The sequence below is a fragment of the Electrona antarctica genome (genome assembly GCF_951216825.1).
Source record: "Electrona antarctica genome assembly, chromosome: 4".
Taxonomy (NCBI): domain Eukaryota; kingdom Metazoa; phylum Chordata; class Actinopteri; order Myctophiformes; family Myctophidae; genus Electrona; species Electrona antarctica.
The window spans coordinates 34,542,981-34,562,552 of NC_136809.1; the positions used below are offsets into that span (position 1 = coordinate 34,542,981).

A 19,572-nucleotide genomic window follows, 5' to 3' on the forward strand; every position below is an offset into this window, starting at 1 on the left:
ACACGACATTTGTTTACACTGGTGAACTATACAGAACCGGTTTCCTCTCCTGAACGTGTCCAATAGAGGACGCACCGCGGTTGGAGTAAAACTGCATAGACATTGCAGGGTGTTGGTGCCTTGGTGGATAGGTGGATAGCCCTGTCCCACCCAATCCGAGCGCCCAATGTTCACCTTTATGAGACAGAAATAAGTGATACTTCCTGCAATGCTGTGTCCTTTGTGTCTACGGTAACCGTTACATGTCAAGGTCAACGAACCTACTGATGCTCTTATCACGTTGACAAGATAAACCAACAGAGTAAGAAGAACCCTACTGCCAAAACCAACCAATAAACAAAACAAACATGTGCGCACGCACGCACGCACGCACGCACGCACGCACGCACGCACGCGCGCGCGCACGCACGCACACGCACACGCACACGCACACACACACACACACACACACACACACACACACACACACACACACACACACACACACACTCCTACAGTGTGGAGTCACGTGTTTTGCAGTGTGACAGCTTCAGTCAAAAAATGCAGCCTTCATCTCCTACATGCCCAGAATGAATCCTGCAGGTCTGTGTACTCTGTACCACAAGACTGCAATCTGTCTAACTAGAGCAGTGGTTCTCAGACCCCAGGAGTCCTTGAGGAGGGGGTTATAGACAATGAGAGAATGTACGAGAATGACTATTCAGATCAGGTTTCACTACTGTAGACTTCTCTACTAAATATAATCTATCAAGAATGTGCTATGGAGCACGAGCAATCGGCTATTTTCAAATAGTCGAAAGATGTAATAGGCCTAATAAGTGTTTAAAATGATCCTCATTTAGCACGGGAACCCCTCGAACCAAAACCAACCAGTAGTGAAACCCCCTCGGGGTCCCTGGACTCCACTTTGAGAACCAGTTGTCTAATAATCCACTGTTACCATCAGCAAGTCAGAAAATTGTTTTGTATCACAGTTCACAACGCCGGCAATCATTCCATGTCTTGTGAAAGTAAGGGCCCTCAGGGGTCAGCCATGCACAGGCCGTGGCACCAAAACAAATCAAAAGGTCATTTAAAATAGGAAAACACGTTTTCAACTCACCGGCCAGGCGAAGCTGAACGGCAGCCCGATGCGGGACCTGTCACTCCTCGCTCCACCGCCGCGCAAACTAAATGTATTCCCCCCCACCACGGGTGTGCTGGCGGAACCGAAGCTGCAGGGTCCCGCCGAGATCACCTTCAGCTGGTACTCCTTCAGACACGCACGGAAGTAGGTGTCGCACTCGTCCCCACCGCAGCCGGGGCCGGCGGAGCCCCTGGCCCCGTCGCAGCACGCGCCCGACCGCAGCTCTCCGTTCAGGTTGCGCATGGACAGGATCTGCAGCTCGAAGTGTCCGGAGGATGAGCCCACCTGGTGGATCACAAAGACAGAAAATGATACACTGGGTGGGGGTTGTGGGGCGTCCCCAGGTGACAGTAAAGTGACAATTTAATACCAAAAAAAATAATGTTTTAATGAAAGAAGATCATTAGTACAGCATAAAAATAATCAAATATTATAGCCGAGCTTGTAGATCTGTGGAACCGGGGTCAAACAAAATGTAATGCCTCAACTCCTACAATAATTCCAAGTGCTTAGTTGTCAGGGTGGGGAACTTGTCAGTTCAAATAAGATTATTTTGTGGGGAGGGGTCACAGCCCGACAAGGTTGAGAACCACTGTGTTAGATGGATGTTTGTATTGAATGGCTTTGTGGTTAGAGTGTCCGAGACTGAGAGTTCAAGGGTTCAATTCCCTGGCCGGGTCAGGGTATCAGGAACGGTCGCCCCTAAACCATCTCGCCCCTCGATTTTTTCCGCCGACCTCACACCGACTGCTCGATGCTGCGGTTCTTGTATTCATTATTTTGTTTTACTGAGAATAAATAAGTTTAGGGTTAAGCATAGTTTTACTGGGGTTAAGTTTAGGTATAGGGTTAGGTTTAGGCATATAGTTTTACTGAGGTTAAGGTTAGGAATAAGGTTAGGTTTAACCGTTTAAGCATAATTTACTAATAGGTTACTTTAGGAATACCAGGCTGCGCAGTTCCGCCGGCTGTACCCCCGGTGCGAGTTGGTAAAGGGGCAACTCGTTTGGTATTCTGGGTCAGACCACACTAGACTATACCAATGGGACTCAAAGCCTCCCTGCTTGGCACTCAGCACCAAGGGTTGGATTAGGGGTAAGTCCCTGTGACATACTAGAGCAGTGGTTTTCAACCAGTGGTCAGGTGGACCCAGTTTAATTTTACACTCTTAAGAGTTAAATTATTGTTAAACATCTGCATTACTTAATTTACAAGAAGTCTACACAATTAGAGAATGTAGAAGAGTTGTTATTTAGAATAACGCCTCATGGTACATCAATACAGCATGGAATTGTGGACAAAATCACATGCCGGTGGTCCATGGCTCAAATACTAAATAAATAATGTACCTTGATATGAAAAGGGTTGAAAACCACTGTACTAGAGTCAGTGGTTTACTTGTGCATCAAGCTATAGCTGCGTCATGCTGCAGAAACAGGAGAGGCTAGACTGCTAGAGTGTGATGTTTGTTTCATAATAAATTGAAAAGCTGAAAGTGATGAATGTGTAATAGCTATACTATGCCTGCTCAGGTTCCTGGGGTCCAGTGGTGGACGTAGCCGACTCCTCAGTATTTCAGTCAAAGTATAGATACTCCTGGTCAAATATTACTCAACTACTAATATATTTAGTGAAAGTTGCTCACTCAAATTTGTATTTTACTTGAGTTAAAGTACTGGAAGAGTAATTGCTTTTTAAAAGTAGGCTACTTAAACGTACATTAGGAAGTGCATTGTCTTTGTTTTGCATCAATGCAATGCTGTACATAATTTTCTGTGTTTTTTTTTAAAATCCCCCCACCCATTTTTAAATAGGGCTTAAGTGGTTATATCTCAGAATATATTATTGTAAGTTTGGGCTGGGGCCCCTTCCTAGAAATGCAGTGGAGTGAAATTCACAAGCTTAAAAACTAATAAAACAAATAAATAATAATAATAATAATAAAAGTAAAAAATACTCTAGTAATTAAAGTACAGATACTATCAAGTAGGCTACTGCATGTACCCTACTTCGCTTACTCTCTGTGGAAAAAATCACAGCAAATTCGAAAAACCACTGGCCGGTGTGTGTATGTTTTGTTCTGTTGTCTCCAGGTGTGTCGCGTCACGTACCTGTATCCAGAGACAGTGCAGTAACATGTGCAGAGTAGAGACACACAGCACACATCTGCTCTGGAGGACCATGATGTCGGCTCCTCTCTCCCAGGCCGACCAGTCTAACTCTAAAGTCCCACTCGTCCCGTCCCGTGCAGTCTGTGCAGATATTAAATACCCCCGTCCGTCCCACCGCTGGCCACAACATGCACGATCACTTTGTACAAAAAAGAGCTCGGCTTTTCCAGTGCAAAAAAAATAAGAAAGAAAGAAGAAAAAAACTCCCCTATTCCTTGTCCCGTCTTCTCTTCTTTTTATTATGTTTCTTCTGATGGCCGTGAGCCACAACAATGCACCTACGAGTGCGTCTGTGTGTCTCTCGTCTGTGAGAATGACTGCTCTAGCTCTAGTCTGCTGGACTGGAGAGAGAGAGAGCCTCAACACAAGTTCACAAGGAGGGGGCGGGGCACAGGAGGTCCTTAATATTCATGAGGGAATGGTGGAGTGTCAGGCCCAATCCCAATCCACTCCCTTGCTGACTCAATGAGCCCTCACTGACTTAGCTGCGCGTTCATGTGAAGTCTGCGAGGGCTTGAGGGATGTCCCATTTGAAATCGGTAAGTCAGTGAGGGCTCAGCCCCGCCCCTTTATGTGCCCTTTGCCAAAGTCAGCATCAATGCTGACTTTAGCTGACTTTGGCAAAGAAATTACCCACAGTTCATAGCGTTACCAGGGGAATGAGGGGGATCCTCCGAACGTCAATCATTTAAGTATGCAAATTAGTTATGTATCGCTGTTAGAATGTCAACAAACACAACAGTGCTTTCTCACTGTTCTCAAAGGGAGACGGAATGGAAGGATAGGCTATATATTTAATAACAATAATAATAATAAGGGAAATATGATGACAAAATGACTAATGAGCAAAGAATATGGAAATGCAATGTATAATGAATATTATTATATATGAATATTACAACCCCTATCACACAGGAAAGTGTATTTATGAAACTAATAATAAAACGATCAGCTTAAATACTAAAATAGACATGATAGACATGTCATGTAGGCACTGACTGTGAATAAGGACAGTTTTTATAAAGTGATGCAAAGTAATGGCGGACTCATCTTCAAAGTGCTGTCCCATTCCTTTCACAACAATTTGGATCCCTTGCAACCTCTCACCCTCAAGCACTTACAGCTGACGTCACTAAAGTCAATGAGGGTTCAGGGCTCAGGGATTGAGGGAGGCAATTGGGATTGGGCCTCAGTGTGTAGCAAGGAGATGCTGTTATGGGGGTGGAGTGTAGCGCATTGGGGGGTTCGTCCGGTGACCCCCAGCCCAGGGGTCATCGAGGAGGTTCCACGGGTTCCCCTAAAATGTGTAACAGTTTTAACCATCTATTTCAGTAGTTCTCAAACGTTTTCATGTCACGGAAGGACCCCCGACTTGTATGCATTTGGCTGCAGCCCGCAGACAAGAGAAAAACATACAGACAGCATAAAATAAGATACAAATCGACTCATGTTATTAAAATAAAGTGAAATAGGTCATCCATTTAATTGGTCCTCACTCTTTGACTATATATATATATATACTATATATATATATAAGAAGTGTCTATTTGTACGTCTCTAAATGTTTTGATGAATTGAACAAGGTGTAATGCTTAATTGGGTTGTCCACTCACAGTTAACGGTCTTTGTATTGAGTTGGTGTTTGAAATGTACTGTAATTCTGCAAACTGTTAATAAATATTTCAATCAATCAATCAAACAAATGTTCATTATAAAATGGCACAATTTGTATCCTTGGTCTGTGTCTCATAGGATGGCTGTGGGCAGAAACCCGCCTACCAGTGACATCATTGTTTATAGGCCTATATTTTTAGCAAGATTTCAAACATTTTATTTTCATTTTTGAGGGACGCTAGTCGCTAGCCCATCCTATGCCCAGCTTTGTGTGTTTGTGCGTACCCCATAGCGATGATTTGATTGGCTGAGCACCACATAGCGATGATTTGATTGGCTGAGCACCACATAGCGATGATTTGATTGGCTGAGCACCACATAGCGATGATTTGATTGGCTGATCACCACATACCGATGATTTGATTGGCTGAGCAAAGTACGTATTGAGGATAAAAAGTGAGGACAGAAAAGTGAGGACGGAAAAGTGAGGACGCAAATTGTGATTGGCCAGAATGAGATGATATATGATGATAAGAGCTAGCGCCCCTCACTTCACATGGGTGTGATTTTTTTTGTATTTCCGCAAGAACAATGGCTTCCATTATAGCATGTTAACTTTCCAGGAATAGAAAGCCAAAGCCTGCAGTTTCTATTAGCTTGGATTCCCCATCGATGGATGATGTCACTGGTACGCAGGTTTCTTGGTATTGTCTGGCGCCCCTCACTTCACATGAGTGTGATTCTTTATTTATTTGTATTATTATTTGTATTTTTTTATATGGGCTTGTAGATCTGGTATCTCTTGGGGAAAAAAATCTTCATTGCCAGAAAACCTTTTAGTAGGGGGTGCACAGCACAGGGGTACGGGGGTACGGGGGTGCACAGCCAAATCAATTTGAGAGTCCTTCACATGAAAAATTTTTGAGAACCACCGGTGTAGCGCTTGTGGGCGGGACGCATGACGCATCCTTCTTAATATGTATAAGATAGAATATGCATGCTGTCTTGTGGTGTGTGTTTACACAACTAAGTTCACAATGAACCTAGAAGTGGCGTCACACATGGACACTACCGTCAAATATGCCACAAAACACACACAAAGAACCATTTAGCGTCTGCCTCTTAATTACAGGCAGAAGAGTTTAAACCGAAACAGACATTGCATCAAGCTTTGCTGCTGTATACCGTAATTGATCATTTTAGCCATGCATCTGTCATTTCCCTCTAGTCTACCCGAAATATCTTTGGCAAAAAATTGCAACTCATTGTGAGCAGGGGTTGTCATTACTGTGCCAGATTGTGATGGACAGTTTGTCAAAGTTTGTTTTTGCCACAGACATAAGCTACAGAAAGGCACAGACCCACTGGAGCCCTAAATGTGCCTAAAGTGTCAATGGAATGCCAATGTGCTAAATATTTTAAAGTGATAGAAGTTCAGCATTAATTAGAGTCTTCTACCTATTCTGAAAACCTGGAGACCAGCAAGTCTATTCACTGTATACAGGCTGCATACAGGCATCAATACAACATGGTCCAAGACAAGTCTAAGTATTCACTGTATACAGGCTGCATACAAGCATCAATACAACATGGTCCAAGACAAGTCTAAGTATTCACTGTATACAGGCTGCATACATGTAGGCATCAATACAACATGGTCCAAGACAAGTCAAAGTATTCACTGTATACAGGTTGTATACAGGCATCAATACAACATGGTCCAAGACAAGTCTAAGTATTCACTGTATACAGGCTGCATACAAGCATCAATACAACATGGTCCAAGACAAGTCTAAGTATTCACTGTATACAGGCTGCATACAAGCATCAATACAACATGGTCCAAGACAAGTCTAAGTATTCACTGTATACAGGCTGCATACAAGCATCAATACAACATGGTCCAAGACAAGTCAAAGTATTCACTGTATACAGGTTGTATACAGGCATCAATACAACATGGTCCAAGACAAGTCAAAGTATTCACTGTATACAGGCTGCATACATGTAGGCATCAATACAACATGGTCCAAGTAGTCACTGTATACTGGCTGCATACAGGCATCGATGGAGCATGAAGTATACTGTGTTTGGGATTTCAATAATTGGGTCTTACAAGTAGTCATTAACAGTCAATTAGTACTTTCATTGCACATTACATTAGCAAAATAAGAACATTATAATGTGAAAAAGGTGTTTTTTTATGTATGTAGTCATTGTAGTGTATTTTTTTTAATCAAAGATTTGCCATGATGGACAAGTTACATCACACAGACACACATTTTGTCCACGTACGGACACAGTGGTTGTGAGCTTGTAGATCAGCTATATTTACCAAATGTCAGAGTCTAATGCAGATAAGGGAGTGTGATGTAGTGCAAATGTCGAGCGATTAGGTACATGAAGTGAAGGTTCTGCAAATTATGCCAAGTTTTTAATTGTTGTGTGTTAACAATGAAAAACTGTAATACGGATCGTTCTGCACAAGGAGGCTGTTGATGGAATAACGTTTGATATTTTGCCAGACTATATGATTTCCAGAGAGGGGGGGGGGGGACTGCAATAGATCACATCTGCAATTCACATTCAACACAAGCTGCACGCTCTTACACGTGCACACACACACACAGACACAGAAACCAGTGGTTACTTACAGCTGGTTTGATTAACAGCTGTGCAATGTGAGAGAAGAGAGAGAGGATCGAGCTAGAGGAGAGGAGAGGAGAGGAGAGGAGGTGTGAATGGGGGTTGGTGTCTTGTGTGTGAGGTGAACAAAGGTGGCTGCTCTTTATTCTCAAATTAGAGCAGCTGGACTATTTCCCCCATGAATAGATTATTCATCTTTTAGTGGTGTGTGTGTGCGTGCGTGCGTGCGTGCGTGCGTGCGTGCGTGCGTGCGTGCGTGCGTTCGAGACACTCAGAGAGCTGTAACAAAGGCCCATCCCCTCATGGTGGATTATGACGCTGTGACTGATATAGGACTGATCGTGTCCCTCATGTGTGTGTGCGCGTGTGTTTGTGTGTGTGTGTGTGTGTGTGTGTGTGTGTGTGCGTGCGTGTGTGTGTGTGAGAGAGAGAGAAAGAGATAGAGATAGAGATAGAGAGAAAGAGAGAGAGAAAGACAGAGAGAGAGAGAGAGAGAGAAGAGAGACTCCCAATCAGGATAATAATTGTTAATTATCACCCAATTATAGTAAATTGTTAATTGGATTCTACTGGTGCACTATGATAAAACACCTATTACCCAGGATTCACAGTGACTTCCCAGAGGCCACGACACCTCCCTGCTGAGCAACGCAAACATTCATCCCGGCTCAAACCAGTTATAGTCGGGAAGAAACCTAGGTATCTCCATTTTGGAGTGGTGCTATAGCCAAGCACGGATATGTGTCCGAGCACGGACACATGAAACACCTCGCTAATACCACTGGGTGGCACTGTTGAGCAGCGTCACTGGAGGCGTACAGTACAGTACGTACGAGTACAGTATTCTCTTTCACTTCTTCCAATTTCACTTGTTTATCCTCCATGTATCCTGTATGTATGAGTTCTCTCCCCTGATGAAATTGGTACCCTGGCCTGGCAGGGCGCACGCTGGCAGACATCCCGTTAGTCAGACCTGCGTGGCCGGTTAAGACTCACCTGTGCTGCGGGTTCAAAATCACCCGTGGCTTCCTGTGAGGTTAGGGTTAGGTTATGGTTTGGGATATTAATTGGGTGTTATTAATGGTCTGACTAACGGTCTGACTTTTTTTTCTTCTTCCTGGAAATAAAAACTTTGGGGTTTCCGAGGCTATGGTCTGACTAACGGGAGGTTGGACCAATGACATGTTACCGGCCTATAGCGATCCAGGTGCATACATGCTCTAATGCAGGACCAATGACATGTTACCGGCCTATAGCGGTCCAGGTGCATACATGCTCTAATGCAGGACCAATGACATGTTACCGGCCTATAGCGGTCCAGGTGCATACATGCTCTAATGCAGGACCAATGACATGTTACCGGCATATAGCGGTCCAGGTGCATACAGTACATGCTCTAATCATTAGAGCATGTAATGTATGCAGTAGAGTCTAATGCAGGACCAATGACATGTTACCGGCCTATAGCGGTCCAGGTGCATATACTACATGCTCTAATGCAGGACCAATGACATGTTACCGGCCTATAGCGGTCCAGGTGCATATACTACATGCTCTAATGCAGGACCAATGACATGTTACCGGCCTATAGCGGTCCAGGTGCATATACTACATGCTCTAATGCAGGACCAATGACATGTTACCGGCCTATAGCGGTCCAGGTGAATATACTACATGCTCTAATGCAGCCTGACAGGGTGACTTTTTGCTACGTGTCACTCCCCGTCTCTCTCTCTCCCCGTTTTTTGTCAATCTCCACTGGTATTATCAATAAAAGCCCCCCAAAATATCTTAAAACAAATTGCTATCCTGGCCTGAAAATGTATTTTCACTTTGATAAAGAGTTCGAGAGACCCTGAACTCCAAAGCAATGATCTGTATCCCAATATAGAGCTATTTAAAACGTACTTTTAACAAACAAAATATCATTTTTACTGTACCTTTAAAAAAAAAAACCCAGTGTGCCTGCCGTCTATCTGTAAACGAATAACGCGTTGTGATCTCCGAGGTCGATGCCTTCCCTCCGCTCCTCCGCTGTGTGAAAAGTTCCCACGCACCCCCTCTGTCTCCGACCTCTGTGACCTCTGTGTGTCCGACCGCAGGGTCGTTGAAACAGTAGGTTAATCTGCAGCCAATCGGAGTTCCCCGCATGCTGCTTATCTTTAATGATTCACCCGTTTCATGTACTGACTGCAGCCCTCCCCCCCTTGTGTTTTGACTTTCCATCACAAACAAGATGAAAACCAGTGGTGGAAAGTAACTAAGTACATGATTTACTCAAGTACTGGACTTCCAATTTCCAATAGGGCCTACTTTTACTTCAACTCTACTACATCTCGGATCCAAATTATACTTTTACTCCACTACATTTAGTTGAAAACTTTAGTTAGTTATTTTGTAAATAGCCAAACAACTAGTTTTCCTCCATCACTGCAGGCAAATCGCTTAACATTGCAAGCTTGTACATGGGCTATTTTCACTACACACTACTTCTTAATTATTCATATTTGTTATTTATGGAATTTCTACTGCCACTGATGATGAGAACATTAGACCTTGTTCTGCTAAATGGTCTGTATTCAGAGGAATGTATATGCATTCTCTTAAAGTGGCACTATGTAACCTTTTGTGTAATGTTGTCCAGTCTGTATGGCAATATAATATTGAGACATTTACTGTACATTGTGTCAAAGGTCATGTCTCACCTAGACACAGGATCTGACATGGTCAAAGGTTCAATTTATCCCCTGAACATGCAGGCAGGCCCTATTAGCTCAATTGTAAAAATGTCAGCACTTGCGCAAGAAACCGGGTTCAAATCTGGGGTAGAAGAGGAACGTTACACAGTGCAGCTTTAACCCACCAAGACAAAATGCCTTCAAAATCAGTGGTTCTCATATTTCTTCATGCCAAGGACCCCGAAATTATATATGTATTTGGCTGCGGACCCCCCATCTTGGCCCCATCTTGGCCCAGAAGTGAAGATTTGTGTTCAAAAATATAAGTTCTTAAATATGATTCAAGATTTTTCAAGACAGCTATTTTTGAGAACTTCTTAAGTTGCTATATATAGCTAAAATCTAAAAAACACACACACACACACACACACACACACACACACACACACACACACACACACACACACACACACACACACACACACACACACACACACACACACATTGTATAAAACCTGCCGGTATAAGCACTTTCAATTATTTAAGCAATTCATTAATTAAGCTATTCATTCAAAATACTTTCCATCATTACACTTCTTTGGAAAAGGTTTCCACCCAACAGCAACAGTATCTCTGCCAGTCCAAGGCAAGGAGGGAGGATGTCTCACAAACCACTGAACCAAATGTCTTGTGCACGCTGCCAGTAGGCCATGGAAGTAAATTCCAGAATATTTCTCACATTAATGTAGTACCCAGGATCAGAATACCTAGTGCAGTATCCCTTATCAGAGTCTTTAGTGCAGTACGTCTACCGGAGTATTTGATGCATCAGACAGCGTATTTGGATCTTTGGCTACAAGTATATTTAGTTACAAATGTAGCCAAAGATGTGAAATAGCTATGCTTGAGTAAAAGTGAAAGGTAAGTTATGTCACATTAAAGTTACTTAAGCAAAATGTAACCGAGTAAATGTGACCTCGTTATACCCAACTATACCTCTGCAGAGTTATTAGCCTAAATAAAAAGTTTAAAAAGGTAATATTTCAAAAGGTGTAACAGATTTCAACAAAAGTACGGTGAAGCTAGTGAGTGTTCCAAAGTTGAGGGAATAAATGAATGAATAGTGAACAATAACACAACTCTCTCTCAAGAGGTCGAGCCTTCTATCAGTGACACCGTATCCGGTTTACACTCTTTGTCCTCTTCTGTCCTCACACTTTGTTCTTCTTTATCTTCGTTAGTGTGTGAATTATATATTTTAATAACATCTCCGTTATCAACGCCATCCTCCTCCTCCTCCTCTCCCGTCTTGACCACCTCGGAGGAGGGGACATCCTCCTCCTCCTCTGCGGGCAGCTCTTTGGTCAGTTTGCTGATCACGCTCTCCAGGTACTCCGGCAGACTCTTGAACTTCTCCTTGGTGGGCTGGAAGAAGTGGGGACTCCGTCTGGACAGCAGCCGCAGCGCTCGCCAGCCGAACTCCGCATTCTGCACGTCCTTGTACGCGTCCTCCACCATGTTGATGGGGTCGGCCTGTTCGGTGGCATTCGCAAAGAACACATCCAGTGACTGTGCAGACTCGACGCTGTTCGACCGGCAGGCCTCCTTGTTGTTATGGTTCAGGTTGCACAGTGTGCTCAGCATCTCGTTGCCCATGAAGGCCTTCTCGTCCGGCCCTTTTCCCAGGAAGTCCTCCGGAGCCGGTCTTTTCCTGGTGGGCCTCTTGGGTTTTCCGTCTACTGTTGTTCTCTCTTTGACAAAGCTTGGGCATCCGTCGTTCTTCCAAGCGTTCCAGTTCTCCTCAGTTTTCAGGATGTGCTGGACCATGGTGGCAAACCTGTCTCCATCGGGGGGGATTTCTCTCAGCAGCTGGTACACCAGTTTGGTCGTGTCTTCGATCCACGTGTTCTGGTCGTCGCTGAGAACACAGCTGGGACCTTTGAACTTAATTTGGCCCTTGAGGTACTGGAAGAGGATAAGGTACTGCAGGAGAATGTGCCGCCTGAAGTTACTGTCGCTGAGCTGCAGGTGCATCAGCTTCTCACTGGTAAGGAACTTGGCAAAATAGACGCGTTCTCCATCAGATGTCCTCAAGTCCTGCAGCTTCCTCTTAGAGGCCTGCATATCGTCCAGTTTGTAGCTGTTGAATACTGCCAAGATCTCACCTGAGTACTTAAGGAACGTCAGCCACGGAAACTTCTCATAACACTGCACCGGGTTTCTGAAGTAGTCCTGCAGGCTCCAGAACTTCCTGTAGAAGTTGAAGTCAATCGGAATCAAACATGGTGCAGGTGAATCCTCATCTTCCTCCTCGTCACTTCTATCCATTCCATCTCGCTTTTCTTTGTGGTTTTGTCCAAGGGTGCGCACTTGCTCGGACCTGTTGTACACTGTGACGTTGTCCAGGTTGAACTGGCTTTGGAAATTGAGGCCCGATTTCTCGGACAGAGGGAAGAGACGAGCCAGGAAAATCTGGATTCTCCCACAGAACACCGTATTCTGAGACTTGGACAGCCTCCTCAACAGGTCGTTGCATGTCTTCAACAAGGAAATCTGCCCGTTGATAAAGGAAGTCGAGACGTTCTCCTCGACGAAAGAGAAGATCTTTTCGCATTGATGGAGAGGCAAGCAGTCCAGTATGTCTCCCAACAGGAGGAACGGAGTCGCAGCAGAGCAGATGCCTTCTGTGACTGCATCAATGCTAAGTTTGATGAGAGACAGATAGTCCTCGCAGCTTGCCTTCTGCTCGATAATCTGATCTCCCAGGACTCCCCTCAGCGCTTGATCGAGTGTAGTTTTCCTTTCGGTCTCGTTCCCGGAAATCTGCTTGAAATCATTTATCAAAGGCTTGGTATTTCTTTCTGCCAGAGCATTCGTAACAGACGTGGTGAACTTGTTTTTAGCGTCGACAAAATTAAATAGGAGCGTTGACATACTCCCTGCTGAGGGATCCATGGATGTTAATACTTCTGATGTCATTCTGTCATGTCATGGATTGATTCCATTAAAGAACCTGTGCAAACTGAAAGAAAACACATGCTGCAAAGGTGTATATTGGTGGTGTGATGTCAGAGTTATTTCCGACCTTGCATTGTGATTGGCCGACAGGCATTGTCAATGTTTCCAAATATAGAAACATAAAACTCAGAGTGCAACTTGACGTCTTGACGCCTCACTGGACATTTTAGGACCCAAGGCTTACCTGGAGAATCTTCTGCTATTATTTACTGAAATTATTTACTGAAATTCAATTTATATTCTTGTTTAATTATTGATTTATATACTATTATCAGCGGTTCCCAAACCTTTTTGGCCATGCACCCCCTGTTACCTCCCGGCCTAGCTGACACACCCCCCACATGGAAATATAAATTGCATAAGCTATATAGAGACATATATTTCCTATTTATCCACATGCACATATATGAACCTTTCCCGGTGTATGGGGATTTTGACTGACTGACGGGAAATGCATGATTCCATAGTTAACTGTGACCTTTACGGCAAGTAGTTATCAAGTAGAGACTGTCACAATATGATCATATATTGGCATTTCCATGGCTTTAATATTGATCACAGTCAAGGATCTCCATATATGGGCATAACAGGGATTCTATCGGCTGGGAATGCCCATGTATAGAACTTTTTTTTCATTTGTTTTCTTTTTTTTAAATTCACGTTTTCACATATATATTTTTTTGTTTGTTTGTTGTTCAAGTTTTCGGGCAAGTTTTCAGGCGTAAAATGTGTGCCAAGCAGGGCTTCGGGCCACAAAAATGGGGTCCAGGTAGAGCCATACCTTAATTTCCGGCCCTGTTGAGATCTCTATCCTCTGGTTGGATTTCTATTACTATAGTTGATTGTTATTGTTGTATGTCTCCAGCTTGACTTGTTTATGAAGACATGCCTGGTAGAGATTGCTTTTTGAAAGCCTTCATTATTTCACCTAGAGCTCCATATATGGAGACAACAGCGATATCCAGCACTGACATCAGACTAGTGCAGAAACCTCATATATGGATATACACGCCTGTTCGGATCGGACACCACTGCAGCGGGCTCTAACTTGCCTGGGGTGACCAGGGGGCTGATGACACGTGATGTCACGATTACCTGGGGGCTTGCCTGGGGTGTGTGACGGAAATTGCGACTTCATGACAGAGTGACGGGAATTGTGGGTTATGTGACAAAACGCAAGATTTCATAGTTATCTGCGACCTTCGGTCGCAATAAGGTCTGTGGATCTGCTACCTTTGATGCAATGAAACGCACTTCCCATTGCAATCAGAACTGCAGATTCACTCTGTATCACTCTTTAGTATATATCATTATTCCACTAAACGGATATTAGAATCTTAGCTTACGTATGATTCTGACAATTTTTATGTAGGCCTACTTGATGTATTAACATGTGTTGTTCTTGCTTACTGTAAATCGCTCTGGATTAAAAGCGTCTGCTAAATGCCTAAATTGTAAATTGTAAATTGGTGTGACACTGTAGTATATGATCAAGTAGGGTGTTAATTCACGAAAAAACACAAAAGGTTAAAGTGTCAATCTGCTACTTTTTTAAATGAATACAATTTAATTGTGTGCATAGTTTGATTGAATATTATTGAATATTGATAATCATTCATGCTTTAAAATCCAGTCAGTGTCTTCGCCTTATATTTGTGTCTTCGTTGTATGAGTTGTATGAGTATGTCTTAGGCGCGATTCATACTCCTATTTTAGAGCCGAATAAAAGTCGGTTCGGCTCTGTAGAGCCTACAATGTGACGTCATTTGAGGTTCGGGGGGCGGGTACCGTCCTAAAGTCGGCTCTTCGGTGCTACTGAAAATTTCTGATGAGCCGAAATCATTTCGGCACTACAGCGGTAAAATAGGAGTATGAATCGGCCCTTACTCTTAACAGAATCCCTAAAAAAAGAACTCTAGGACACTGTCTTGTAATTATTTCAATCCTGCAGATCACCTCTGGTGACACATATTTCTGTGACCCTAAAATGACCACAGATGAATAGAGTGAGCTGAGGGGAGGAAAAATGGGCACAAATGCTGAGTTCATTCTTGTGTGTTTGAAAGAGGAGGCCATTAGATGAAGTATCTCTGTGTTTGAAAGAGGAGGCCATTAGATGAAGTATCTCTTTGTTTTGTCAAATGAGGCGAACACGGCAGAGTCCGTCTGCACATACTACATCTGTACACAGTACACAGAATTTCTATAGTGAAAGTAAGTTAAAAAAAATAAAAAGGTTTTAGTTTTGCATGACATTTTCAAAGGACAAGGTATAAAATAAAGCATTAAACAAAGTAAACATGTTATCCCTCCAAGATGATAATTGTATTTTGTTTTTCTGTTGCCACCTCTGGTACTGTAGCTATTAGGTGGTCATTGCAGCATCTGTTCATATCTTGGTTTTGCTTCTGGCATCACTATATTCATGGGGAAAAAATATGGGGGGGTTGAAAAATACATTTCCGGTTCCAAAGCACCTGTGTATGCCTGCATCATTTTGCTATAGGGAGACTATAGTCTTGTGTATAGCCAGACAACTCTATTCCACAATCTCCAAATGCTATATAGAGTCTGGAACTACATCTCCCGAAATCCGAGTAAGGAAGATGCCATTTCCGTTCACAAAAATATATTTTAAAATATCTTTACACTTAATTTTTTTTATTTCCATTTCTGCTAAGCAGCAAGCTCAAATAGAAATTTGATTTCTATTTATTGCGACCAAAGGTCGTTGCGACAGAAGGTCGCAGTTAACTATGAAACTGCGTTTTTGACACCTAACCCACAATCCCTGTCACTCTCCCTGTCACTCACCAATCCCCATATAAAATAGCTCGAACTACTGCTAGGTTAGAACCCGCTGCAGTGGTGTCCGATTAGAACTTAACCAGGATGCTTAAACGTCTGACCGCGTACCTTGAGCAGACCACAGTTATATATTATCCGACTATGCTTTGTCACGATGACTAGGCCAATCGTATCTGTTGTCTATAAATATAGGGATTGTCATACTAGACATTTCATATGTCATATAGCCCAACATGCTAGTCGGATATGTAATATATCCCAACGTGCTGGTCGGATATCCCCATGTATGGAGACTAAATATCCGGTGAGCAACTCTCCCATATTCGATAATGTGAATGGAAGTGAGAGTCTTCGTTACAGCCGCCCCAGATTTCCAGTGGAAATCTGTACCATATCAAGAAGGATTGAACAATATGCGGCCGGCCCTTCAGGCCACCCCAATACAAGTGTACCGAGGCTTGAACAGTATACGTCAGCCATTCAGGCCACCCCATTGAAAGCATCCAAGCGTCCCGCCACCCCCAGATTTCTGTGGAAATCTGTACAATATGGGTAATACCTACAACACGACGCCACCACTCTGACCCTGGCGTCTACAACACGACGCCACCACTCTGACCCTGGCGTCTACAACACGACGCCACCACTCTGACCCATGGCGTCTACAACACAACGCCACCACTCTGACCCTGGCGTCTACAACATGATGCCACAACTCCGGAGTTGTGACGGCCTAAAGTTATTTGTGCAGCCGCGCCTGGCAGCCGGCGAAAACTAGAGTTCTCAATAGGCCCGAAAATGAAGGCCCGGCCCTATACCTGTACCTGGGCCCTCATCAAACCCTGCATGTATATTCAATACACTGCCCCTGCTGCCACCCTTAGATCTCCATATATGGAGCTGACCTGTTCTGACATTCCATATCTTGATCTGACCTCATCACACCCTGTACACTCAAGATACGCTCCATATATGGCCAGTGCACGTGACCTCAGGCATCTTACTGGTATTAGAATAAATGTGTGTGACTGTAAAGACGAAACAGAAGTGGGGAGGAGGCTCCACTTCCGCTTCATCACAGGCATACTCATGATAGAACTTCCATTGCTCCAGACTGTATGACGGAAGGCAACAGTCTGGCAACGCAAGACTATAGGGAGACAGACGCATACAAACACTGTGGTAATGCGACTGCGAATGTGGAATGGTTATTAAAACAAGTCTTGATCTTGATCCTGTTACAGGTCCATTTGGTTCCATCATTCTGTACACTCTCAGGGTTAAATTCCCGCCGAGGATTTGACAGTGTTGGTTGATCAGCTGATGTTTGTAGACAGATTGGGGTGGTTGTCAGCATGTGGTCAACCGTGGTGAGGCAGAACGCCAAAGAGCCGCTTTGTACAACAAATAGCTGCAAGCTGAAAAGATTGTATATTTTCAACTTCAAGCATGACTGTGAAATCTACTTAACAGTATCATTTTTTTCCCCCACTGGACCTGATTCTACTATGCATCAGATTAGTCCACTGATGCATGTTAGTACTTATTTAAATTCAATCAAAGGTGGTGTTAGTATATTGATATTGTTTGATTAAAACAAAACGTTTTTTTCTTCTCATTTTACTTCACACTTTTTACTTTCAGACACACGCACACACGCACATGCATACACAAAGACAACCTGTTGTATAATATGGAACAAAGTCACACTTCCCACTTTCACATGCACTTTCACATGCACTTTCACGCACGCACGCACGCACGCACGCACGCACGCACGCACGCACGCACGCACGCACGCACGCACGCACGCAGACACGAACGGATGAGCCTGATCTCCCATTTGGCCTCTGTTCCCTGTTTGCTTCAGGGATTTGAACCCACATGTGGTCCTAATTAAGACAGATTCCCTATACTCATCTGTTTAAGGAGGTACGGGCCTATAGTGGAACCAAATTGATCCTACCATCAAAAAGATTTAAAAATGTATTGAAATGGGGTCTGTGGCCTTATTCATATCAAACTGGGGGTCGTTGAAACTAAAAACATTTGATAATGACTAAGCGCTTGTTCAGATCATCCATTATCGATGTCTGTTCGGATGACTTAACAATCGGTGTCCTCGGGCTGTCTTCAGTTGGGGTGTGGAACGTGTGAACTGAATGAGCCTGCATGTCCTCAAATGACATAATTTGTCTCCTCTTGTTGGTTTTAAACATCACGCATAAACGCAAGCGCACACACACACACACACACACACACACACACACACACACACGTGCGCACACTCAAGCACGCGCCTTTAGCTGACTCCCCTCCAGGAAGAGATATTCTGTGTAGTGTACTGTACAGAAACTATTAACCGCTTGACCTCTATAGCATCCCTATTCTGGGGTCAACGTTGGCTGAAAATAGCACATGGTGATATATAAGTATCTTATTTTTAGAAGAGATTTAGTGTAGAAATTACAGAAATTCACAAAAATAACATAGTTGTCGTTGAGGGATTTGAACTAAGTATAGAGGGTTTAAGTGGTTAAGTCAATCAGCCAGGGAAGAGCGGGAGAGTGAATGAGTCCTCTGTCCGACGGTAATGCCTGTGTCCGTCTCAGAATGTCTTCCCCCTGCACACGCTCACAAACGCACGCACGCACGCACGCACGCACGCACGCACGCACGCACGCACGCACGCACGCACGCACGCACGCACGCACGCACGCATACACACACACACACACACACACACACACACACACACACAGAGGTCTGTCTGTCGGCACCCATCACATGATGCAGGGATGCGTGGGAACTACTGTACAAAGCACTCAGATCTTTTTTCCTTTTCTACTCCGGATTTGAACCTGCATTGGTCTCCTGCGCGGGTGTGGGTTGATTTTATGATACAATATGGTGGTCACTGGTCAGGGTTAATGTTTTTATAGCTCTTTGAATTACAGACTCAAGTGTGAAAATAGGGACAGCTGAGCAAAATGTGGTGTTTTGTTGTCGTGCGTCATGAGAACGTTTACACACAAACTTCATTTTGGGCTCAAACTAACTACACTATAAGTGACTTAAAAAGCAACTGGGTGAGAAGAACATGGATGGGAAAGGTTTCCCCACTGTGTGAGAAAGTATCTCAGCCCCAGACCAATCCAATAGACAATAAGTTGAAGGTAAACTCAAACCTCAAATATGGACGGCTCCTGTACTGTATTTGTGGGTTATTTGCTATTCTAGCTAACACTCAAGGGTTTACAACTGGTCCGTGGACCACTGGTCCGTGGGCGTATTGCATATGGTACCTGATCATTCAATAGCCTAATGTAGGAAAGTGTTTTTTTTTCCTTTATTTTGGAGAAACTTTAAATTCTAATTTTCAATTCCAAAAGTACTTCACCCATTTTCAATACCCGTCTTCATATAACAGGTCCTCACTGATGATAATTTGGTAACGATTATGTCTCAGAGGAGGGCTGTGGACAGTTCAGAAACCCACCTTCCAGTGACA

At 43.7% G+C, this 19,572-nt stretch overlaps 2 protein-coding genes across 3 annotated transcripts in view; both read right to left on the reverse strand.

Annotated features, from left to right (window-relative positions):
• The window catches only part of LOC306921752 (protein jagged-1a-like), a 41,494-nt gene extending 38,100 nt beyond the window's left edge, over positions 1 to 3,394 (reverse strand). For both annotated transcript variants that reach the window (XM_079499037.1, XM_079499036.1), the window contains exons 1-2: positions 3,238 to 3,394; positions 1,103 to 1,411 (exon numbers count right to left, since the gene is read on the reverse strand). In XM_079499037.1, the coding sequence (XP_079355163.1) occupies positions 1,103 to 1,411; positions 3,238 to 3,309 (381 nt within the window). In that variant the 5' untranslated portion in view covers positions 3,310 to 3,394. The remainder of the gene's footprint in view (positions 1 to 1,102; positions 1,412 to 3,237) is intronic.
• A 7,987-nt stretch (positions 3,395 to 11,381) lies between these two features.
• Positions 11,382 to 13,169, reverse strand: LOC306921278 (THO complex subunit 1-like; the record flags this gene model as incomplete). Its single annotated transcript, XM_079498387.1, has 1 exon — positions 11,382 to 13,169. The coding sequence occupies one exon, from the start codon at positions 13,167 to 13,169 to the stop codon at positions 11,382 to 11,384; it is 1,788 nt and encodes a 595-aa protein (XP_079354513.1).
• Between the last annotated feature and the right edge of the window lie 6,403 nt (positions 13,170 to 19,572).